Here is a 26645-nt window from a genome sequence, read left to right as displayed (position 1 = left end):
ACCTGCCACCGACATCCGACCGCTTCAGAATCAGAATCAGAATCAGAATCAGAATGACTTTAATGATCCCCGAGGGGAAATTGGGACAAGTTACAGTAGCTCGCTCACAGAACACACATAGCATAAAATAAACAGTAGTAATGCAATGCAAATGCAATATTAAGCAATAAGCAGAAAAACACAACATAGCATAGAATAACTAGTACCGTAAATTCCGGACTATAAGCCGCTGCTTTTTTCCCGTTTTTTGGCCTTTTTTGGCCCCTGCGGCTTATATAACGGTGCGGCTTATCTATGGATTAAAAAAAAAAAAAAAAAAAATCTCTCTTTTTTAGCACTCTTTCTAACTATAAATCCACTTCTGTTTTAATTTCCTCTCTTGCCCTCTTTTAACAACATAACATAACATAACATAACACAACACAGGTGGTGTTGTGTTATGTTGTTTTGTTGAAATGTTAATAAATGGGAGCTTCCTCAAACAGCCATCTCTTTCCCGACAATCCCCTCTGTGCATGAACCCTTACATATGGTAATTAAACATTAACACATTGACTGCCAGCCGTTTTTTTCTTGCTGTAGGTAGCTTCTGCCAAGCCGTTTTTTGAGGATTGTGGCTCATTTTACAAGAGCCGAGGATTCTTTTCTGCTTGGAGTTTGTGAACATACAATATCTCAAAAGTACTAATAGAATGTGTACTTTCTCTGTCTAAAAGAGTTAGTTTGTAGAGTTAGTAGTTATGTAAGCATTAGCAGTTGAATACAGCATGGTTTCAGCATCAGAAAAAATATTCAGAGATAAACGGCTTTTTGTGAAATTCGATAGAACAGTCACTTTAACCATTCATTTTTGGCTCTCTCTCTCTCTCCCTCCCCCTCTCGCTCTCTCTCTCTCTCTCTCTCTCTCCATCCCTCTCGCTCTCCCTCCCTCTCTCTCTCTCTCTCTCTCTCTCCCTCCATCTCGCTCTCCCTCCCTCTCTCTCTCTCTCCCTCCCTCTCGGGAGGGAGACGCACTAGGTTTAATCCTAGTGAGAGGGGGAGAGGGAGAGAGAGAGAGAGAGAGAGAGAGGGAGGGAGGGAGAGAGAGAGAGAGCGAGAGAGAGAGAGAGAGAGGGAGAGAGCGAGAGGGAGAGTTGCTTCAACTCCTCCCTCCGTGGGCGTTCTTCTTGGCTGCAGCGGCCGTCACAAGCTTGTCTGCTTTGCTGCTGTCCTGTGCCTGCATGTCTGCACGGCCGCTGTTTGAGGAAGTCTGGATGTACTCGCTCGCTTCTTGGAGTTTTGGTTGAGAGAAGCTTTTGCGATTCTGGTCATATTTATGCTGCGTGTTTCAAAGTGTGTTCCACCTGTAATCTATTATGCAAATTTGCAATCCCGTATCGCCAGCAATCAGCGCGAAAACGAAAGCGTTTTCCCCCATACATTTTCATGAGAATGGCTGGGGTGAGAATGGCGTGACAAGTTAAAAAAATGCTTGCCTTCCTCTAGTCAGGAGAGCACTGTTGCCACTTAGTGGGTCGGTGGAATGGGTTGTAAACGTTCGGTGGCTCCAATAATTATATAAGAGATGTAAAAGGGTTAGATGCACATCCCACGGTCAAAAAAAAAAAAATCATTTTTTTGACGTATCAATACGTCCATGGCAGTGAAGCGCTGGATTTTTTTTGACGTATACATACGTCAGTGGCAGTCAACGTGTTAAAACACAAAAAAAAAAAAAAAAAAAAATACCATTAAAACACCCGCAGCTTATAGTCCGGTGCGGCTTATATATGTAAAAAACAGTCAACTTTGCAGGTGCGGCTTATACTCCGGTGCGGCTTATAGTGCGGAATTTACGGTAAATGCGCTAGAAGCAAAAAATAAGTAGAATGTCTAAGTAGCAAAATACAAATTACGTCGAGTAAGTATACATTCCGTGTCAATTGTCATTATTGCACCCTGGACTATATTAAGTCGGCTTGCCCTATACGTTACACGTGGCTCAGCCAGGCACAGTTAACCTATCGGCTGGCTCAGTCTCAGGGAGGCTGAGCGTCTCCGAGGTGCTCTTTTAAGAGAGGCATTAAATAGACCAATGGCCACAGGCAGGAATGATTTCCTGTGCCTCTCCGTATTGCATCTAGGTGGAATCAGTCTCTCACTGAACGTACTCCTGTGTTTGACTAGCACGCCGTGGAGTGGGTGCGAGTCATTGTTCATGATGGAGCTCATCAGCTCATTCAGAACGCTGCAGCCCGTCTGGTATTCAACCAACCCAAATTCTCTCACGTCACTCCCCTCTTCCAGGAGCTCCACTGGCTTCCCATCTCGGCCCGCATCAAATTCAAGACACTGGTACTGGCCTACAGGGCAGTACACCAGTCAGCAAAAAAAATCGTTAAAAAAAAAAAAAAAAAATCCCCTGTACCTGCAATCCATGGTCAGGTTCCAAACCTCTCAGCGCTCCCTTCGCTCCTCCACCAGTGCAGGTCGCCTCGCCCCTCCTTCGCTACGGGGGCTCAAAAGTCGCTCATCCCGATCTCGACTCTTCTCGTCCCTGGCACCTCAATGGTGGAACGAGCTTCCACCTTCGGTCAGGACAGCTGAATCACTGCCGATCTTTCGGAAAAGACTAAAGACACACCTTTTCAGGCTCCATCTGGGCCCTTCTTGATCTAACTTCGTTCTCTCTCTTTCCTTATAAAAACAAAACAAAACAAAAACTAACCTAAACTTGTACCACTGTTCCTTCAGAAGTTGTAGTTGTCATAGACTGTGCTCCATAGTTGATTGCTCTATTGCTGACAAAAAATGTGTTATTGTAAGTTGCTTTGGATAAAAGCATCTGCCAAATGACGTAATGTAATGTAATGATTCCTCAACGCCCCGTAAATACTGGGAACTAATGACTACGACACGGCTTCACTAATACCACTTTCAGACAGAGACGGTTCTGGTTCTGGCTCTGGTTCTGTTCTGGAGTCTCAGAACCTTGGTGCTTTCCTGGCGAACCAGCCCGCGTTCACACCAGTTTAAGCGGAACCAAAGTAGGAGGATGTTATTCGGTAGTCCTCAGTTTTTTAAGTTTGTTAATTATTTGGTCTGGCGCTCGAGTGAACCCAGCCTTGGCCATCTCTTCCGCAAGTTCGGCATACAACTTGCTCTTTCCTGTACTGCTTTCTAGCAAATTATTTTTCTCCATGTTGTCGCTGCCTTCTTCTCCTTCCTGCTCATTTTCACAGCCTAGAATAAGACACACCCACTGATGATGTCACTGTTCCCAAGGAAAAACCAACTATCTTTTGGTTCCGCTGAGAACCAACTTTTCAGGTTCTGAACCAATTATTTTTTCGGTATGAATGCCCCGGCCGGTTCAAATTTGGGTTCGGGAACTGGAACCGGCACAGAGCCCTGCCGGTGTGAAAGCCCTATGAGTCACCATGTGCTGTGTGGAGAGAATTTAGAGTTGTAATACCTCCCTCAAGATCTAGGGGGCACTATCTACAGTTAGCTGCTCTACTCTAGGACTTCCTGTCTTAGGGAATATTGAGGTCTGAATGATGTTATTCTAGGCCAGTCCCCAAAGACAAGGGTAGGAGAAGGGGGGCTGGACCAGCAGAGCTCTGTTACTTTGCTTTTTGTAAATAAATAATTTTTGTACTTTTTAACTTCTAGTTTATTGGTCTTTATTATGTTAGAAGAGTAATTTTACCACAGTTGTATAATGGGGCCATCCTAATCAGCCGTCTTATCAATGTCCTAGTGTACCTGGCTGCCTGTGGCGAGACGCTCAATATAGACTTCACTTTGCCTTTCAACGAGTTTGTCCCAACCACCTGCAACACCCGCTTCTGCTTGAGGGTGAGTCATGGAGTGAAAACTGCAATGATCCCCCCCCCCCCCCGTTTGCAGAATATATTTACATATGGCTACATTGTTGATTTTTCATTTGTTATGCACACTGTGACACTCAACTATGCAGGTTTCCTATGCAGATCTAAAAATTTGGCAAAAGTATTAAAAATGTATTTGATCATGTTCCACGTCTTGAATAGTTTGGGAATTTGAAAAAAAAGAAAAGAAAAAAGTATGAAAAGTACATAAAAGTATGAACAATGTTGTGGTTCAGGTCTGATAATCACATAATTAATTATAACTTTTATGTTGTTGTAGACCCACTTTGAGTCCACACACAGGTGTTGTTGATGTAAAGAAAGGATGTCAAATACCCACAAAAATCACATCCTGTCAAGAACACATGGTCTGTTTGGAAAACATTTATTTTAAAATGGAAAGTGTGTAGGAACCCTGCCAATCATCTCACATAGCCTATTCAGACATGTGTGGTTGTGAAGAACAATCTTCATCTATACAGTGCTGACCCAGTTAGCAGGGGCAAGATCTGTGTTCATCATATTGAACACCAGACAAGTTCTTCAAAATAAATCAAGCTCAGGAAAAAGTATGGTTCCCCACCTCCAATTTAAAATGTGTAGGAACACTGATGTGATGTGTATATATATGTATATGATGTATGTATCTGTGCTTTCCCCCCTTGTCAGGCGGAGGACACAGACATGCGGCTGTCCCTGCCGGAGTGCCACCCCAGCCGCTACCCCCTCCTCACCCTGGCCAAAGACTATCAAAACGTCAAGCTGCCGCCTGACATGTTCACACCTGGGGAGACTCAAGGAGCGCCCCCGCCAAAGCCCGCAAAGTCCCGCTGGCGGAACATCACCCACGCAGAGTGAGTGGAAAGCCGGGGGAATACATTCTCTTTGGGTCCCTGGTTGTGCGTGTGGGGAGAGAAGAGTGTGTTAGCGAGGAGCAGGATTGATGACTCATCGCAGGAACACTGACTCGCATCAACACTGAGAGGAAAGTTGATAGCTCTGAGGTAGTAGGTGGCAATTTTAAGTGACTGTATCACTCAGTCTCAGTGCTTTGGTCAGTTATCTTTTCATTAGTCTAAAATATGATTTCTAAAGGCTAATTTTGACATTTTGAGTTGTAGTTTATGGTTGAGTGATAGTGTACATCCTCCCACTCATATACTATAAATATAGTATATACTGTATATATAGGCACTTAAGTTGCGTGAAAGGCAGCTTGTCACAGTCAGTGTCAGTGAGCGCTGCTAGTTGCCAACTTGTGGCTATTAGCACCCATTGTTAACGTTGTCTTTACTGGTGGATGCTGCCATTGCCAAGTCATATTTCAGTTAATGGAGGCTTAATTATAGAATCTTTTCACTACAGAATTTATCTTTAAAAAATAATTGTCTACATTTTTGAGTGTCCCTTTAACAATGAGATATATATATATATATATATATATATATATATATATATATATATATATATATATATATATATATATATATATATTTTTTTTTTTCCTCTTTATTTTATACAGGGGGAGTCTCACTGAGAGCAATGCTCTCTTTTTCAGGAGCGCCCTGTTCACATTCACAAACATATTCATACCTACAAGCTGACCAGTACAACCACAGTCTGATCTGCTACCTCCACCCCGGGCATCACCCTGGATGGTGACTGATGCCAGTGGCTTCTTGCTCCGTCAGAAACCTTCGACCAGCTTGTCTTACTGACGCTGAGTTGCAGACATTTCTGCTGGCACCATCTGGCCAAGATCTGCACTAAACTCCTCAACTCTTTCACGGAGTGTGTGACACAATAGATGAGTCATTGCAGATGAGTCATAGAGGAGGCATGACCCAGAGTTGAATCTGACATTTCCAATGTAGAGTAGGCTCGGGGCGGTATTGGCTATACGATAACATCAAATATTGCGATGTTCTGTGAACATGGCAATATTTTCTGCGGTATTGTATATTTAATCAATAGAAATAATGCTTATGGAGCTTCCCCAGCCTTTTTCCTCACCTTAGTAGCGGTGATGAACCTGGTGGGGGAGGAGCAGGGACAATCAGACAAACAAGCCGCCTTCAGACGTTCAACATAACAAATCCCCCCATTAACTATACAGTTAAAACGATGAGCATCCAACTTTCCTGCCCAGTGGAAAAGCTCATCTCTGAACATGATAACTCCACATCCACATCATGTATTATGAATAGCCTCGTGCCTAACGCTGTGCCGGCGTAGCCATCCAGCACGCCCACATCTAGGGATGGCGATTGAGACCCGAGAAGGACCCAGACCTTATCGACACTGCTCTCAAGACTAGTGAGACCTGGCTATAATGTAACATTCTGTCTCGAGAGACGGGAGTCATGTTATTTCAAATCACTGGTGCACAATCATACATCTATTCTCTAAAGTTTTTGAATTCAACTGAATTGCCAGCCAACCACTGTTAAACTAAACAAAGAATAATGTAATTGCTTCATGCCCTCGGCCTCTTCATTTCTCAATTGTTTGCTTGCTAGGATGGCTGAACATGCAATTTATTTTCTTTATGGAAGCAATGCCAGATCTGTTAAGAATTTATTTTCATCTCGTCCTTCCACCAAATATTAGAAAAGTATCAGTAGTGGTATTGATAAGGTTAGGTTAATTTTATTTGATATGGACATCACAGAGCATTGGAGATGAAACATACATGTATGCACAGTAACCAGATACACAGTGTTAAGTGTACTGTATATAGCGGAACGCTAATTTTCAACACCTGTCCACAGGCGACTCCTACACCAAAACACAACCCAAAAGCAAAATCAAATATAAAAAATGACAAGAGTAAAGCTATACATAGTCACTACAGAAAGTCACTAAAATACACCCGAGAGGACATACCCAAAAAGAAACATAATCAAATATAAAACCACATGAGCAAAGCTATACATACAAATATTCAAGGATGTACATACAATACAGTACGCACAATGTACACACGATGTACAGTACACACAATACAGACATAATACACAGAGTACCAATCCCGATCCCCATCCCTACCCACATCCCCCCCTTGGAGTTTAAGGATCAAATTCTGCTTGGACTTGTGCGCTCTGCGGTGCCGTGAAGTCAGGTGCAACCCATTTACTTTAGCACTGCGCTCTGCGGTGCCGTGAAGTCAGGTGCAACCCATTTACTTTAGCACTGTGCTCTGCGGTGCAGTGAAGTCAGGTGCAACACATTGACTTGCTATGGTAAATGGATGGATGAAAGAGCTGTCCATGGTACTGCATGTCCTCTTCCTCCTCTTTGAACGGTGGATAAAACACACGATGGACCCGGGATATCCGCTTGAAATGTTGATCAACTAAAGCATTGTGATGTTCTGAGCGGCCATGTTGTTCTTCTTCATTCCAGAGCTGGCTGGGTGGACTGCTGGAGTGTACCCAACTTCCTGCTCATCATCGACTACACCTGGCACCCCATCTATCCCCAGAAGGCTGACGAGCAACTCAAGCAGTCATGTAAGCTCATTGCTTTAGCGAACAACAACGTTAACAAGCACATAAAAATACATTAAGATATTAAAGGAACAGCTCACCCTAAAATCCAAAATACATATATTCCCTCTCACCTGTAGTGCTATTTATCCATCTATATCGTATGACGTGCAGCGCACAGGCCTTCTTGAGGCATCCTCCCTGCCCATGGTACGGCATGGTAGGATTGCCTTCTTCCACGGGAGGTTCTGGTGAGATGAAGGAGGTGCCCGGCCTGGAATCACCCCACAGGGCCTTAGACCTCCATGCACCGAAGGTCTTTCAATACTGCGGTGTAGCACTAACTCTATTGCAGCGGATTGGGCGTGATCAACTCTTCCGCGGGCAACGTTGCAGACAGAGTAGGAAGGCTGACCCGTGAGCGGCTGCTTCTGGGACGTGGGTCGGGGTCGTAATCGGCCTCGGCTGGGTCTACTGGGCGAGGGTTTATGATGTTGACAGACCCGAAAACACCTCACGACCCCAGTTAACATCACTGATGACGCGTCCCAGCGCATGCTGTAGTATGTATATTTGAAACTCGTAGAGGTAGACTTATGGAAAACCCTAACCGTGAATAATGTGCGTCATTTATTGTTATCAGGCCCTGATAATGTTTATTACCTGATAAAACAGACTTTCTATATTACTGAGGACCTCTTCTGCTAAATGCAGAACTCATTTTTTTTTTTTTTTTTATTAGAGGTGCTCCGATCTGGATTTTTGGGCCCGATGACAGATCGCCGAAAGCAGTATCTGCCAATACCGATATCAACGATCACTGATCACAGGGTCGATTGAAGCCTTCTATTTCTTGTGTAGCATTATTTATATATTTAATTATTCTTAACAACATTGGCATTGTATATTATTAAGTATTAAAATTAGGAGATGAGAAAGTATCATGAATTGACAGCTGTTTTATTGCAGGCAATATGTGCAACATTCCACTCTCCCTAGAGGCTCTCTTAGAGACACAACAACTTCAGCTTAAGAAATACAGCTTTCCTGTGGAAGTGGAGAAAAAAAAAACTGCAACATAATAAACTATTTTTCAAAATTAATCTGGATTGAGGGAGCAAACGTTCTGAGTCAGAGTCATAAAGTAAATAGTAGCCTATATGTAACAAGGATGCCTTTAGGACCTTGGGGACTGGAGAGTGATATAAGCCTGACCTGTCTCCTACAGTCTCTCTGCCTGCCTGCTTGGTTCATGAGGCATGCAGCTGCAGAGTAAAGTTAAACACGGACTCTACAGACAGAGACAGACAGACAGACATACAGACAGACCTGGGGTGGGGTGTGTGAGAGAGACAGAGAACTGGTGTGTGTGAGAGAGAACTGTGGTGGGGTGTGTGTGTGCGCTCGCTCGGACAGAGAGCAAGAGTGTGTGTGTGAGTAGCTGATGGGGAGAGAGGGGTAATTTTAGGTGCCTTGCAGTTAATTGTCTCGCGTGCATTTGATTGGCTCTTCAGATCAGTGTTTTTTACTTGTCCGATGGGGCAAGTAAAAAAAGAAAATCCACTTGTCCTTGCAAAAAATCTGCTTGTCCCAGACAAGCGTTAATGTGGAGCCCTGAAGCTCATTGCTTTAGCAGCAATTCTTTGTTGTCCTATAAAAGCCAGTCATGAGACTGTGGTCTGCAAGTGAAATATCAACTCTTCAACTCCTAGGGATGCTAATTTAGATTATTTTCCCTGACCGATTGCTGTCCCTCGTTAACCGATCATTAACCATTAACAGACAAGTTTAAAATGTAGGCTATTTAGAATGGTGATGTCATTCATGCACAAAATGACATCAGTGGTCCACAACTTAACTCAAATCAACTCTCAACAACTGTCAAACTAAATGACTGGCTAAAAACAGTTTACAGTTTCTGGATATGTGTGAGATCATGAGCAAAATAAATCAGCATTGTTTTTCAGTGGAGTGCAGTGTAGAGACTTCACTGAAGAGGATGACACAATGTGAAGACACACAATACACACAGTACATGTCGCCCCCATGAGTTGTATTTAAGAAATAGGCTGTATTACCCATCTTTCTTTTACCATGCAACATATTTTTTACATAAATAACTTAATGTTTAATTTAACTGATTAATCAGTCAAATCTCTAGAATCTTATTGTCATGTTAATTATTAACTCATTGAGTGCCAGCCACTTTTGGAAAACGGATGCTCCCAGTGCCAGAGTTTCAGAGCGTTTTCAGTGATTTCTCGAGGCCCACAGAATATTGTGTGATATTACTATGTAAACACCGAACACGCCCAAAGAACGATGAGACTCTCTTCTATCATCAGCAAAAAAAAGTTTATTGATATCATTTTCCGTTCTTTAGTTATGAGCCGGAGAAGATAGGTTGATTTCACCAAAAGGAGAAGTTTCAAATTAGAAGCTGAGATAATTAGCCTTTTGTGAAATGAAGCATTTCAAGCACATGACTGACTCTGAAGCTAATATTTTCTGATGTAGTCACACCTCAAAAATAATTTCCTTCAATAAAACAGTGAAAAAAAAGGAATTTTGTTTGGCAAAATAATATTTTTTAGCTGCAACCAGCAGCGCTGGCCCCTGCGTGCGCTGCTGGTTCAGATCAGATATTCTAGCTTGCGTTTGCCAATCCTGTCCTGCTGTCTGGGTCTGTCTGGGTCAGTGTTGTATGCTGCCCTGCGTGCCCCACCCCGCTCAACTGCAAACCCCACCTCCGTGGGAGTGTCTCTCTGCTGCGTTTGCTCTGTACTGAAAAGTGCGCTACATCCAGCTTTTTTACAGCGTTCCGCGTGCATTTGTCACCGACTCCCATGCTTCCAGTTGAGAATAATAACAACTCCACAACTAATCATGCGGATGGGCTATCGCAGCGGACACGGAGGGCTCAATTGTGGCAGCAGATTGGCTGCTGCAGGCACAGCTAACGTTATGCTTCATGCATATCGATGCATACGGATGCGATTTCCGTTTCCCCATGACTTCTTCTCTGTTTTTTCCTCGCCTTTCTGTAATCTGGAGAGCACTGTCGCCACCTAATGGGTCTGTAAAATAGCTTTTACACACCCACCATACTTTCACAGGAGATAGATCAGGCTTTGATCCACGTCCCACCGTCAAAAAACGCAATTGACGACTTTAGTCGTCATTGGCACTGAACGTTACTATTTGAATTGACGACTATAGTCGTCATTGGCACTCAATGAGTTAACATCCCTAAATATTCCACTTAGTTTTGACATTGGGGGTTATTCGGCACTTGACTGTCTCGAAAATCAGAATATAAACTCACTAAGATCGAATGCAGCTGAGTTTTAGCGTTTGGATTTTTACTTCTCATTCATTTGAATTTGAATGAGACCGCGAAAATAGCCGGAAAATGGTTCTGTCTTTGCTACTGTAGCTGTTGCACATAATCTTGTCTAACTCGCTTGTGATTCCATGCCCAGTGTCAGAGATGGAAGAGTCCATGCTGTCGGCCCTGCGACCCCCAGAACACGCCTCGGCGCCCCACAACTCCAGCTCGGGCGCCCACGGCCGGGTGCCGACCGACCCGTCTGAGCTGCCCCCCGACAGGCTGCATGTGGAGATGGAGATGTCCCCGGGCTCCCAGGTCCTCCTCTACGGGCCTTTGCTCAGAGCGCTGTTCGCCATCAAGGTACAGAAGATTAGCGCTCTCCTCTGGATCCAAAATCAATTTCTCACGCCCCAGTTAATGAATGGCATGGTGCAGATTCACCATGCATCAAACATCCAGTTAACCTCACAAGGTCTCCTCATGAAACGCTTCATAGATATCTTACATCCAGTTAACCTCACAACGTCTCCTCATGAAACGCTTCATAGATATCTTACATCCAGTTAACCTCACAAGGTCTCCTCATGAAACGCTTCATAGATATCTTACATCCAGTTAACCTCACAAGGTCTCCTCATGAAACGCTTCATAGATATCTTACATCCAGTTAACCTCACAAGGTCTCCTCATGAAACGCTTCATAGATATCTTACATCTAGTTAACCTCACAAGGTATCCTCATGAAATGCTTCATATGATCTTACTTCTTCAGTTATATACATAATCCTGCCAATGTCCAGCAAAATGAGCCATCAGTGTGCCTGCGTGAGCCCCTGCAACATGTGTCCAGCAACACAAGTGTAAAATCAGTCAGAATGAAATAATTTGTTTTCCGGGCATAACTTCACAATAAAAGCCCCTTCAACGGATTTGAAAATGTTGAATTACATCGCAAAGGTTGATTGTAACTGTTGTGTTTAGGCAAGTTAAAACAACTTGGTTATGGTTTGGGTTAGGCTCATTGTCAATGGTTAGGCTTAAATAACACAATTTCTAAATGTGACTTCCGGTAGAAATGTAGACTTTCTAGCCTTCAAAATAAAAGCACACGGTGCAAAATAAACTTAAATCATTTTCATAGACTTAACTATGAGGGACCTCCATAAAGTAGCTTACACATACAAAAATACTGGTTGTGATGTTACTATTACATATGGAGTGAAACTAGTCTAAAGCATTACTCAAAATTTATATTACTAGGCATCTCGCGCGCAGCTCGCTGAGCTGGCCCTACAGTATGCATAGAGACAGTTGGCATGTGTGGGAACGCCCACAAAATGTTATATGGCTGGCGCGCGAGTGGGGTAAAACCGCCCATATATCTCAATGGGCTGACTCACCAAAGGAAGGTGCGGCTCTAACTACAGTTTTGGGGATTCTAGAGCAGAACACAAGACGTCTATTCAGATGTGCGTTTACTGCGGTGGTTGAATCCCTGATCGTGTCTGCCTGGGCTGGGCTAGCAGCTAAATTCTAACTTTGCTGAATGGATCGAACGGGGGATTTACCCGACCCTGACCACGCCCCCAGCCAGGCTGAGCCAGCTAACGCAGCGTCTATGACGAGACATCGCCTCATCCTATACGCAGCTTGGCTGCTGCACGGCCTCGCCCGCCCTGCAGCTCGACCGCTGTGCAGGCTCACTTGCTCCGTCGCCTGCCCTGCAGCTCGACTGCTGTGCAGGCTCACTTGCTCTGTCGCCCGCCCTGCAGCTTGCCCGCTGTGCGGGCTCACTTGCTCTTATGACATCACTGATGACCACTGTGCGTCGTGGCCTCGCTTGCTCATGGATGACAATTAGGGCAATCACCTAATTAAAAAATCTGGCTCAGTTACTGTAGGTCACCCGCAGAGCCCAGGGGCGGAAGCCATCGTCTCCATCTGGTTCCTCCCATACTCCCATCACTTATATAGCCTCAGACTGATGGCATCACTGATGACATCATCACTGATGACATTACTGATGACATTATCACTGATGACATCACTGAACTATAGCGTCAACCTTAGGGCAATCAGCCTTAGGGCAATTAATCTGCCCTAATTTAAAAATATGGCGCCATCAGGTCACCCGCACGGGTGCTCTTTACACCCCCTAAAGATTCCAGCCAGATCGCACATAAAACGGCATAGCTGTGGCCGAACACAGAACTTGAAACAAACAGTGGACAGAGCCCACATACTAAATTGTATATATATATATATATATATATATATATAATATATACTGTATATATATATATATAAGATATACTAGGAATCGAGCGCACGTAGCTCTGCGGGCTCGCCCGTCCTGCAGCTATATATATAGATAGATAGATTATAGTGCATTACTTGTCATAGATTTTAGTACAAACAATGAATAAAAACAGCCAGAACCTCACCATCTCTCTTTGCATAGGAAAACTACTTTGGTGAGGATGACATGTACACAGACTTTGAGGAGGCGGTGACCAGCCCAGTGTTGTCCGCCTCCACCTCTTCTGGCTTGGGCTGGTCTCCCCTGGGCATGGAGGACAGCTCGCAGCAGAACATCCACCCTCTGGACCTGAGACCCTGGGACATCACCGTGCTCATCAACCTGTACAAGGTCCACGGCCGTCTGCCCATGGTGAGGCCCCTCCCCAAGACTTGTTTAATGCCGTTAAGAATGTGTTTCTGTTGGATTAGATGAGATGAAACTGGAAAACTGGAATGGTCCCTGTGGGCAAGATCGAGGTGTCGCCGCAGTGGAACCTGATACAACAAAGGAAAAATACGATATAAATAACAGCAGGGCAAATGGGTACAGTAGTATCAGTGATAATGCAACGGTAATTACAATGCTAGAGACTATTAAATAGAAATACAGTATTATATAATGATAGTTATTATGAAAATATCAATTACACTACAGGAGGCAGGAGGTGCAGTGGAACATACAGAGACAATAAAAACATATACCATGTATGTAAATATAGAGAAGCATGAAAATACATACACTAGAAAATCACATGTATCACATGGGATCACATGTATATATACATAATGTGCACAGTGTGCATCATATGCATAACCAGTAGTTTGCAAAAAGTGTCTAAATGTGCATTAGGTAGAGCAGTCGTCTGGGAATCGGAAGGTTCCCAGTTCGTGGCTCGCTCCTCCGGGGCTGCGTGTTGAAGTGTCCAAGTGTGTGTGTGAGCAAGGCACTGAATGCCTAACTGCTCGCAATGAGCAGTTGGCACCTGGCATGGCTGCAGATGCTGTCATGTCTGAATGTGAGAGTGAATGTACAGTAGACATTACTGTAAAGCGCTTTGAGCCGTCATCAGACTGGCAGAAAGCGCTATAGATGGTTTCAACTCGACAACAAACATTCTGAATTGCCCTCAGCTTACTTCCTGTTGCAGTGTTTGCTAGTACAATAACTGACAGGACATAAACTAGGTTCCAAACTGTCCCCTAGCAACACAATTCTGTGAAGTGCCAAAGGCCACGATGGTGCACTTCTACACCTCCATCGTTGAGTCTATCCTCACCTCTTCCATCACCGTCTGGTATGCTGCTGCCACTCTCAAAGACATCAACAGACTTCAGCGCATCATCCGCTGCGTTGAGAGGATAATCGGATGCAACCTGCCATCCCTCCAGGACCTGCATGCAGCCAGGACACTGAAGCGGTCTCGCAAGATCATGGCCGACCCCTCCCACCCTGGCCACAAACTCTTTAAGACACTCCCCCACGGCAAGAGACTGAGGTCTGCAAAGACCAGAACCGCCCGCCACAAGACCAGCTTCTTCCCAACCGCCATCAGCCTCACCAACAAGGCCCGGAAACCCCTTCCGCCAAGGGCCTCACCAACAACCCCCCCCACACACAAACTCACTACCTCCTCCTAAACTCAACTGAACTCCCCCCCCCCATAAAACTGGAACTCATACTGTATCTAATTTAATGCCTGTCTAACTGGGACTGTAAATTCATGTAAATTCCGTGCACATTAATGCCTATTTAACTTAGCCTGTAAATTTCATGTACATTCAATGTAAACTCTTATTTAACTCTGACTGTAAATTCATGTAAATCCACTGCCTATTTAACGTCTATTTAACTCAGTCTGTAAATCTCATGTAAATCCAACGTAAATTCATATTTATCATCCACAGAACACTTCACCACTCATGTACATATTGTATATATTGACTCGATTTGATTCGATTTGATTGCACTTGCAACTTTGCGATTGTCTTTAGTTATCTTCCTACTTCTTATCTCTGTATATTGATGTGACCGCTACGCTGCATACAGACACTAAGACAAATTCCTCGTATGTAACTTGCATACTGTGGCAATACAAGTGATTCTGATTCTGATCTGAAAGTCGTCTATATAATATAGCACTTATGAAAAAGCTTGATTGTGTGTATGATTGTGTGCCTCCAGCACTGCAGCAGCGAGGGTCCCGAGGGTCCGTCCGGCCACCTGGAGCGTCTGTGTTTTGAGATGAAGAAGGGCTACAAGGAGACCAAGCTGCAGATGCTGCTCTCTCCCATGCACATCTTCATCAGCGACAACTACCAGGTCACAAACATGCTGCCACTCCAATTGTCTCAATACAGTTCTGTCATCACTTAGATTTAGCTTGACTTGATTTATGTTTGGATACAACTATTGGATGAGACTATCTTTAAATCTCACAGTCACAACTTGACAAGTGAATAGACTGAATAAGACGGAGACATGTTACATAACTGTTGAATCTGTTAACTGCTACTGTAACACAGTGCTTCAAAACCCCTTGAATTACAGTAAGCCAGAGTTGAGCATTTGGTGATGTCAAACATGTGGTAACGCTCACACTGTGCACAAGCACATACGTGTAGGGGAGTTTCTAAGCTTTGGCCATGAGTTGGATCTTATTTGCTGCCCAACGTAAACGGCTTTCCCAAACAACGCTCCTTAATCCTTAACTTTCCTTAATCTCTGCCACAGAATGTAAAGAGTTCGTCCCCTTGCGGTTGGCAATCTCCAAAGTGAAGACCCCTAAGACATTAAATTACTTCAGGGCTGTTGCTTTGACTTCTTTGATTATGAAAACTCTAGAAAAACTAGTCAAAGAAAGAGATTTTAAAGCAGGTGGAGAAATTCCTTGATCCCGTGCAATTTGCATACAGGTCTGGTAGAGGTGTAGATGATGCTACTACCACTCTACTACATTTCCTGTATCCCCACCTTGAGGGGACAAAAACTCATGCCAGCCTGCTGTTTATTGACTTTTCTTCAGCCTTTAATACAATCCAGCCACACCTCTTAGCAGAAAAGCTGATTCATACTTTTAAACTGGATTTAAATCTTGTGGGTTGGGTCATTGATTTTTTGATAAATAGGTCCCAGTGCGTGAGGGTGAATGACTTCCTTTCTTCTCTGCTGCACTCTTCCACTGGTTCTCCCCAAGGCTGCTGTCTCTCCTCACTACTCTACATCTTGTACACCAATGACTATCGTAGCAATCACCCTAAATGATATATCATCAAATTTGCAGATGATTCTGTCATTGTTAGTCTCCTTGATGAGGATGAATCACAGCATGGACCAGTGGTCGGTGACTTCATAACTTGGTGCAACGAGTCCTTCTTAGAGCTAAATGTGTCCAAGACATGATCATCAGCTTTAGAAAGACTCCTCCTAGCCCTACTCTTACTTGCATCAAAGGCACAGACATTGAGCTTGTAGACAGCTACAAATACCTGGGTGTTGTTCTTGACAACAAACTGTGTTTTCATTCTCATGTTGCTGCCACATCTAAAAAAGTCCAGCAGCGCCTTTTCTCCTGAGGAAAATGTGTTATTTTAATGTATCTTCTGTAATGATGACCCTTTTCTACATGAGTTTGATTGAATCTGTTCTTATGTTCTGTATTGTGGCCTGGTTTGGTAACACAACCCTGGCCAATAAGAACAGGCTTGACGTAGCCTCGTCAGAGTGGCCAGCAAGGTTTCTGGGAGTACCCAAGCCCAGCTCATAGACCTTTACAAGAGGCAGGTTCTGAGGAAAGCCACTTCCCTCCTGGGGGGCCTAGATCACCCCCTTCGTTCGGAGTTTGAGCTGTTGTCCTCAGGTTGTCTGCTACAAGAACCAAGCGCTTCAAACTCTCCTTTGTCCCGGCTGCTATTCAGCTGATAGAGATAGCTGATTATTTTTCTGGTTTTGCCCTTTTTCACAGACTGCCCACTTATGCACTTTTGCTGATGCTGCTACCTGTTGTACTTTTAAAAATCTCTCTGCCTCCATTGCCCTGTTTTTAGGCTTTAGTCTTCTATATATATATTATTTTTTGCGTTTGTATGATGTGTGTGTTTATGGTTAGGGTTAGCCTAACCCTAACCCTATTACCTGGCTGCAAACCAATTTCCCTGTAAGGGACAATATAGTTACCTTTGACCTTTGAGGCAAAATGAAACATTTTGAAAGAAACATTTTTCTTCATGCTATTTCACTTTCTTTGAGTTTTCAGATAACTTAACTCATCAAGGTAGTGACCTACTGTCATAACTCAATCTTTCCAACTACTGAGCAATGATATTCAATGATTCATTGGGCCGATCATGACACACCTGTCAGTATTTAATCAACCAATGCATTTGTATATTGTAGTTTTTTTTATTACCAAACCAAGCTTTAGATTTTAGATTTTTTATTTCCCCCCCAAAATCAGCCATTTTTATTCAGCTTTTTAAATCTGATACATTGCGTCTTGCATGAGAATATTTGGAGCCATCTTGTGACTTTCTTGTGACTTATTGTGAATGCCCCTCAGCGTCCCACAGCAGACGGCGTGTTAAGAGACGGCCATCTGAGCCTGTCCGGCCTGCAGATGAGGGCTCACGCCATGTTCTCAGCCCAGGGCCTGCCGCTGGGCAGCGACACGATGGAGTACGCCTGGCTCATCGACATGCAGGCCGGCCAGCTCACCGGGAGGGTCACTGTGCCACAGGTATGCTATTAGTAGCAGCAGTTGTTTCCATCTGTGTGCTCAAGTTTTAAATGTATGTATGTTGCAGTGTTTTACCGGGATGTGATATTAGTGTTACCCATTGTTATCAATTGTTAGGGAAGATCGCAGCCCTGATAGGACTTCTGATTTTGTTTTACTACCAATGGGTCTCTCTGACCACAGGGCAATTATGGGCACAGTTGCAATCCCCTCCCCCTCACTGACGTTTTAAATCCACCCTGCTACAGAAGGAGTCTATTTTAAGGGAGGTGAGAGAACAACTGGATTCATTTCTAACTATCAATAAACCATCTGCGCTCGACCCTAGTGTTCTCTGGGATGCAGTGAAGGGTTCATCAGGGACAAAACAATGGGATTTTCTCCCAGTTTGCACAAGTCCTAACTGAAACATGAATTGGAAAAGGAAATGGCAGAAACTTTGAATCCTACCCTTGCTCTAGTTCTTAAAAGAGAATTACTCAATAAAGAACTGAAACAATCACTTAGATTTAGAGCAGATTTCCTCATCCACAGGATTAGACAAAATGATTAGCTCCATAGTGCACAGCCAAGCCACTTACTAGCCTCTAAACTTAAAACTATTGAACAACTAGCAAACATATAACCTGTGTCAAATCCCCCCACAGGTCAGCAGCCCAGTGGATAATGCTTTCACATATTCTACTCTGCTCTGTATTCCTCAGACATAAGTTACAATGATCAATGTTGTAATGACTTCCTGAACTCCCTGCAGTTAACACAGCTTCTCCCGCAAGCCCACCTTGCATTGGAAGTCCCTATAACTCTGTGTGAACTCCATAAAGCCCTTGGCAATATGAACAAAGGAAAGTCACCAGGTTAACATGGTTTACCGCCTGAACTTGGCATTTTGGCCCCAGTGGGGCCCTCTTATTCTTCAAATGATTCATTCTGCAATCAAAAAAGGCTCCTTATCCAATAACAATAACATAGCTCTTATTTATCTGCTTCTAAAAAAGGGCAAGGACCCAAATCTCTCTTCAAGCTACCGTCCCTTATCAATTCTGAACACAGATATGAAGCCATCCATCCATCTTCAACCGCTTATCCGGGATCGGGTCGCAGAGGTAGCAGTTCCTGCAGGGGACCCCAAACTTCCCTTTCCCCGGCCACATTAGCCAGCTCTGACTGGGCGATCCCCAGGTGTTCCCAGGCCAGCATGGAGATATGATCTCTCCACATAGCTCTCGGTCTGCCCCGTGGTCTCCTCCCAGCTGGACGTGCCTGGAACAACTCGCCCAGGTGGCATCCCCCCCCTCCCCCCCCCCCATGTTTTTTTTAGCGGGAGGTTCCTATCTGGAGGAAACCCCAGGGGAGTTGGGCGATTAGTATACATCCTCTCACTCATATACTATAGCAGTGTTTCCCCTACCATTCTACGGCGCCAGGCCAGAAAAAGAATTGCAAAGAAACCTTTATGGCATATTATTACAATACAGCAATACTGGTGTTGACAGTGTTGACCGTAATAGAAGATGCCAAATCATTCAAAACAATAAGCATTTAGGAGCATTGCGCCAGCATGCGCCGCTGTTCCAAAACATGTCAACGTGTGTCGTTGCCTGGGAAACGCACATCCCATAATACAACGGTTCGCATCGCATATCATAATAGTATGATACTTGGAATGCCATTGTGAACATAGACGCGAACAGGTTAGCTAAAAGTTTAGCGTCGCCAGCGAGGGCCCCCACTGTTGCGGTCAGTGTACGTTTCGAAATCCCTCCAGGCCTGAACATTTTTCCAGGGGAAACACTGTATAGTATACTGTATATATAGTCACGTTGTGTGTCACAGTCAGTGTCAGTGAGCGTTGCTAGTTGCCAGCTTGTGGCTATTAGCACCCATTGTTAACCGTTGTCTTTACTGGGGGATAGCCAAGTCATATTTCAGTTAATGGAGGTTTAAGTATAGAAAAATGTGGCTGAATTTTTGAGTGTCCCTTTAACAATGACATTTGCACTGAGAAAACCCATTTTGACCGCTTGTATCTGCGATCTTGTTATTTCGGTGACCCATCCTTCATGACCATAGGTGAGGGTAGGAACAAAGATTGACCGGTAGATAAAGAGCTTTGCCTTCTGGCTCGGCTCTCTTTTCGTCACAATGGTGCAATACAGTGAACAAAATACTACGGTACTCTAGCTGCTCCGATTCTCCATCTCCCGCTCCATTGTCCCCTCACTCGAGAACAAGACCCCGAGATATGAAGCTTTGCATCAAAATACTAGCTGCTTGACTGGAACCGTTTATGACCTCTCTGGTACATGAGGACCAAACGGGCTAAATCAAAAATCTCCTTGCCTCAGATAATATTCATCGCCTTGTTCATGCTATGGAAAATTAAAATACTGCTGAAACATCTAATTCTATTCTTTCTCTAGATGCGTAGAAGGCATTTGACTGCCTTGAGTGGCACTACCTATGGGCTGTTGCGCCACATGTGTTTTGGAAATAATTTTTATGCCTCCGCCAGCGATAGCCAGGCCGGAGGCATTATGGATCCGGGTTGTCCGTCCGTCCGTCCGATGTTCGTTAGCACGATATCTGAGGAACGCCTTGACGGAATTTCATCAAATTTGCATCAAACATCGAATTAAACTCAAGGATGATCTGATTAGATTTTGGTGGTCAAAGGTCAAGGTCACTGTGACCTCTCGAACGCCATTTTCAAGCTTAACGCAATATCTCAGGAATGCCTTGACGGAATTTCATCAAATTTGCCTCAAACATCGCCTTGGACTCGAGCATGAACTGATTAGATTTTGGTGGTCAAAGGTCAAAGGCCAAGGTCACTGTGACCTCTCGAACGCCATTTTCAAGCTTGTTAACGCGATATCTCAGGAATGCCTTGACGGAATTTCATCAAATTTGCCTCAAACATCGACTTGGACTCAAGCATGAACTGATTAGATTTTGGTGGTCAAAGGTCAAGGTCATTGTGACCTCTCGAACACCATTTTCAAGCTTGTTAACGCGATATCTCAGGAATGCCTTGACGGAGTTTCATCAAATTTGCCTCAAACATCGACTTGGACTCAAGGATGAACTGATTCGATTTTCGTGGTCAAAGGTCACTGTGACCTCACGAATGCCATTCCCAAGTTCGTTAAAGCGATATCTCAAGAACGGCTTGATGGAATTTCTTTCAATTTGGCTCAAACGTTGACTTGGGCGCAAGGATGAACAGATTACATTTTGGTGATCAAAGGTCAAGGTCACTGTGACCTCCATTTTCAAGATTGTTAACGCCATATCTCAGGAATGCCTTGATGGAATTTCATCTCATTTGCCTCAAACGTCCAGTTGGACTCAAGGATGAACTAATGGCGGAGGCATAAATCCGCGGTGCGGTCGTTCTAGTTTAGCAATAGTTCAGCTACTGTATACCAATCCAACCGCTATGGTGTTGATGGGTAACACTTGCTCAAAACTATGCCCAGGCTCACGTACAGTAGCTTCCACAAGAGCTGCCCTCTCTCGCCTTTGTTATTTGCTCTATCCTTCGAACCTGTGGCCCAGGCATTGCCCAGGCCATTCGGCAACCAGCTAACCATGACCCTATTATTGTTCACGACACCAAACACCATATCTGTATGCAGATGATATACTGCTCTTTATTCAGAATTTCCCACAGTCTCTTCCCCAGACCCCACCTCCTAAATATCTTAAAATTACCAGAAATCTGGATACAAAGTTAGCTGGAGAAAATCTGCACTATTGCTGCTGAATACCTCTGCCAGACATACAGCTACCCCATTAAATGTCCCAGTGGTGGATTAAATACTTTGGGATCTCTATTCACCCCTCAGTTGCTTTGTCAATTAATTACAAGAAAGGGCTTGCGGAGGTAAAGACTCATCTGAGTCATCTGAACTACAGTTCCTACGTAAACGTTTAAACTGGCCAATGGGAATGCCCTTTTTAAGTGGTGTAGGGTGATAGCTCTCTACATGGAGTAAGGAGTTACCATCTGTGGGTTTTCTATACAGATCTGTGGTGAGTCTGTCATTGGTTTTACAAATCAAAATGTCAAGAAATATAAACCTAGGAAAATAAACCTAGGCCTAAACTTTCAACCCTCCAGAAACCAAAATATAGAGGTGGACAGCGACTCCCAATCTGCCAATGGTACTACTGGTCATTCGTCTTGCGTCCTCTTTCCAAATGGTTGCCTCTGTATGCTGGCACCCTATCGAGCAAAACACTGTTCACCCTCATAGACTACAAGACTATTCCAATATTTCTCCTAAACATGCTAAAACTAAGTTTGACTCCATCATTACTGGCTATGTACAAATATGTTTTGCAAAATTACAACCAACTGGTACCTTCATTCGCCTATATTCTGTAACTATGGTCTCTAGTTGAGAGACAGTCCAATATAATTTCCCTCGTGGAGTAATAGTTGTGTTCACACTCTGAATTATATTTTTGGGGGGATATTTTTGGGGGTCTTAGCTCAGTGGTCTCCACTCATTCCAAGACATTCAGAAACACTTTAATTTACCCGGAACTGCGCACAGCAAGGTATACTTATGGTGTACCTTGTACCGTGTACCTTCCTCAATCATGCATTTCACACGGCATTGGCCAAACCCAATGGCCTAGTCTCTGCTACTTATGCTACTCGAGTCAAGGTGTTTAACGGTGTGTTTGTGTGATTCTCAGTTGGCCAGTTTGATGGAGTGGGGAGAGACCTTCGTTTTCCATGGGGTGTCCAGGGAGTTCCAGCTAGAGCAGCCCAAACCCTCCATCATGTGCCAGCATGGTGTCGACCGCCGTATCTGTGACGCCAAGGTACACACACACACACACACACACACACACACACACACACACACACACACACACACACCTTGAAAAGGGGGTTCTAGTTTTGCAGGTTTTGTCTGAATCAACAATGCAAATCTATTGATGTACTCACACGAGCCACAAACAAGGGGATAGAATTCAACGGCATGTTAGAGCAAAAAAACAACAATAAGCCTGTATCAGAACATCAAGGCTGTATCAGAACATGCCTTGTTTGTGTTCGCATAACAACAAGGATATTTTTAAAACATCAGCCAGAGAGCCCTCCTTAGCTCCTGACACTTTTGCTGTTGTGGCTGGAGGCTACAAAGTGCTATCACGTAGAGCGCAGTTGGAGATTTGCATCTGTAGGAGATTTCCTGGTATTAAATGATAACTCTCTTTCAGCTGACCTGCTTGCCAGGTCACTGTCGGACATCAGAGGAGCTGAAGTATACCATGACCCGGCTGGCCATGGACGGGGTCGACCTCTTCGCTGTGGAACACGGCTGTGCTGCCAACATCAAGGTAATTGGTACCAAGGATTTTTTTTCAAGCCTCAATGCAGTTACAGCTACAGATTTGTATTGCTCCCTAGATTTCACACAACTCTCACATTATACCGTCATTCCCTCTCCCCTCCCCAGACGGGCGCCGTCCGCGTGGCCAACTGCAACCTGCACAACCAGGCGGTGGGGGAGGGCATCAGCGCCATGGTGCAGGACGTCACCATCCGCCAGTACATGGAGCAGCAGCAGCATGGAGAGGCTGCCCGGCCGCAGCCCGGGGGGCAGGGCCCGGGTCCGGGTCAGCCCCCTCTGCTGCGCCGCTCCGTCTGGCTGGAGGCGGGCACGGTCAACCTCAACCTCATCACGGCGGACATCGCCCTGGCAGCCGACCACCCGGCCAAATGTGAAGTCCAGAGGCATTTTCTGGAACTGCATGACGCTCAGACCAAGAGGTAGCCAACCCAGACCAAGATCACGGTCATCTGTTATTTTTCATCTCCATGAGCTTTTTCATTTCTGAATTTGCACCATTTTGTTTTGATCAAGGGACTCTGGCATTGCGAATAACTTTTTTTTGGCCAACTAAAATGCCAATGCTGAAACTTTCTTTTAAAAAGTAATTTATATAGCTTCAGTGGGTGTAATCAGATAGCATAAAACAACAGCAGTAGCGAGCACACTTCAAAATTGAAGTCAGTCAAGGTGCAGGGCCAAGGTAGAAACGTACAAAAAAGAACAAAAGGCCAGCACTCAAAAAAGTAATTTAGGTTTTTTAATACTTAGCTTGTACAGCAGCAACAACGAACGCGTTTCAGCGGGTAGCCTTCATCAATGCTGATGAAGGCTACCCGCTGAAACGCGTTCGTTGTATTAAAAAAAAACAATGGTCAATGGACCATGGTCTTTCACAATTGTTGTCTGCCCTGCTGCAGATTATGTTATTTCACTGCTTACTGTCCATTGTAACTTGACAAATTCATACCTGCACACCTGAGAGAAGCAGCAGCAGAAGAGGAGCATTAAGCTGAAGAAGGCCATTATGTAAACATAGCCACATTAGGATGTCTATAGCATATGCTGGGGCAGGTAAATGACCCCAAACCAAACCTTGTTGACTGAACAATGGAGATAATGAATGACCCCATTCAATTCGAAATTCATTGCGAAATTCAGGAAATATTGCAATTTTGAAAACTTACTAATTTTTTTCCTTTTTCTTTTTGGGGAATTGCCCCCCCCCCCCCACAGGGACAATGGTAAAACTGAGTTACCATTACCTATCAGTTACCAAAATGCATTGCTGAATGTTTTTATACCATTTTTTACCGTTCAAGTTCTATGATAGATATCATCAGCTATTTATAGTAATGAAACTGCTTTCAGTAACCATGGTGAATAATCTTGGGCCAGGAAAGCTTTCATAACTTGGAGATAGATACTTTATTTGAACTGGTACCGGTATCGGTTCAAATGTGAACGCTACCCAACCCTACTCCTGCCCCAGTCCTCCTTTTGTACTTCCCTCCTTCATCCCCCTCTATCGCTCTCCTCCACCGTCTCTCCCCAGACTTTGGTTCCTGTGGCCAGAGGAGGCGGGTGTTCGGAGCAGGCGCAGCAGGAACCGCTGCGGCTGCCTGGGGGGCTGCCGCTTCTTCGGCGGCACCAACACGGGCCTGGACTTCTTCAGACTGGAGGAGCTCACGCCCTCCTCCTCCTCGGCTTTCTCCTGCTCCAGCACCGAATCGGACATGTGCTACGGCCAGTCGCTGCTGCAGCCTGATGAGTGCATCTTCACCAAGGAAACGCCCAAAGTGGATGGTACGGGCTTGACTACTGCACACACTGGCAGTCAAACAGTTTGCAGAATTAGTTGTGATCTTTGTTATATTCCCTGGATATATCATAGAACAGTGTTTCTAAGCCAGGCTTCCTTGAGAGCTTTCTGTTTCATTTCATTTCATTCTGGTAGAACGAAATGAAATGTGAGTCCACGTGACTGGCTGGTTTACCATGCTACTAACTAAATGTATACAGAATGAAAAATATAGATAGGAAAATATATGCAAGATTTAACAACTTTAGAACATATGAGAACATGAAACAAAAGATGTACAACATACATATAAGATGCAAAAATGTATGTCATATTTGCAGTAACCGTGGGTATTTTCTTTCAGTCAGGGCCGTGGGACTGAAAAGGGACGCCCACTCGCCCGGGCCACCTCCCGAGCTGCCCGAGAGACGCGGCCAGCAGCACCTTAGCCTCCAGGTGCCCCAGCACCAGCGCTCCCACAGCTCCGCCTCCTCCTCCGAGGAAAACAGCACCTCCAGCGCCGCGCTGCCCCTGCTGGCCGGGGAGAGGGACACCCCCTCTCCAAGCACAGAGGAGCGCATGTTCCCCATGAATGGGAAGAGCCCTGCCGAGTGAGTAACACACACTGACAATGACAAATCAATTCAAAAATTAATTTAATATACCTACCTATATACTAGAGATGCACCGATCGATCGGCACGTGACCGGAAATGGTCGATTTTCAGCTGATCGGCCGTGACCGGTGACCTGCATCGGTCAGTCTACATAGCCTATTCTGTGTGCCGGTTGGCTCCCCCCCTTTTTTCACGTGACGTGCGCGCACCCCAAAGCAAAGAGACAGGCAGCCACCACACCACACACGCCAGCATACCTTCCTCGTTGTGGAATTTTTTCACCGTCAGTGAAGAAGACAAAGCTCGTTTGTCACACATGCAAGTCGAAAATAAGCCGTGGAGACAGAGGTGCGGCCGAGTCCCGCTCGGTTGGAGTCCAGTCTGAACGGCTCGCTCCACCTCACTGGCCCCTCCCCCTCTCTCTGCTCTCTCTCCCCGGGAAGCAGTGCTGCAGCAACCCGCCATCGTGCACAGCTGGCTTGGCGAGGTGAACGTGAGCATTGTGTCCAGTATGATAACCATTCCCCGACCTTCTCCATTCCACATCACCGCTGCTGCCTCAACCTGTCAGTCATGTTGTAACGTGGATACAGGAGAGAGTCGACTATTTGTTTCGTATTGCAAATAGAATGATGAACATAATAATAAAATGCATCGGACTCAGTGTGCAAGGTTTTCTGTGCGTGACGATCTTTTTTCGGATGGCAGATTTAAAAAAACGCATACGAAATTTCGGACTGTATAAACTCTGATATTCAGACTGAAGATCATTACTGTAACTCATAAACTAATTTCCCCTTCTACTCAAGCGGACTGGTCTGGAGCCAGGCTATAAACTCCTTGATGTTCTGTTGCACCTGTTTTCTTTTGGAAAAGTAAATGCATGATAGCTGTGGGATATAGGCTATTGGATTTTATTTTATTTTTTATTCATTGTATTTGCACAAAAAAGCTCTGTCCAGTAACCTGGAACACTTTTATTTTGAGATGATAAGAATTGTTATATGAATCTTAATTTTCAAACAAAGTTACAAAATGTTTGTGTAAGCTGTAAATTATTCAAGTCAGACTATTAAAAAAAATGAAATCGGAACCGGCCAACAAAATTGCAATCGGTGCACCCCTACTATATACATGTTTTGCAAGATC

General features: G+C 44.5%; 1 protein-coding gene across 1 annotated transcript in view; it reads left to right on the top strand.

The window, feature by feature from the left end:
* The window catches only part of kiaa1109 (KIAA1109), a gene marked incomplete at its 5' end in the record, with an annotated part of 191617 nt that overhangs the window by 26721 nt on the left and 138251 nt on the right, over positions 1 to 26645 (top strand). Inside the window, 12 exon segments of the mRNA XM_083634137.1 lie at positions 3743 to 3840; positions 4542 to 4726; positions 7278 to 7384; positions 10843 to 11051; positions 13153 to 13362; positions 15175 to 15312; positions 17549 to 17725; positions 22436 to 22564; positions 22967 to 23086; positions 23206 to 23519; positions 24635 to 24885; positions 25245 to 25491. Of these exon segments, the coding sequence (XP_083490263.1) occupies positions 3743 to 3840; positions 4542 to 4726; positions 7278 to 7384; positions 10843 to 11051; positions 13153 to 13362; positions 15175 to 15312; positions 17549 to 17725; positions 22436 to 22564; positions 22967 to 23086; positions 23206 to 23519; positions 24635 to 24885; positions 25245 to 25491 (2185 nt within the window).

Source organism: Poromitra crassiceps (assembly GCF_964638095.1).
Source record: "Poromitra crassiceps genome assembly, chromosome: 3".
NCBI classification, from domain to species: Eukaryota; Metazoa; Chordata; class Actinopteri; order Beryciformes; family Melamphaidae; genus Poromitra; species Poromitra crassiceps.
The sequence above is the reverse complement of the archived record's forward strand: the minus strand, read 5'-3'. Positions and strand labels throughout refer to the sequence as shown.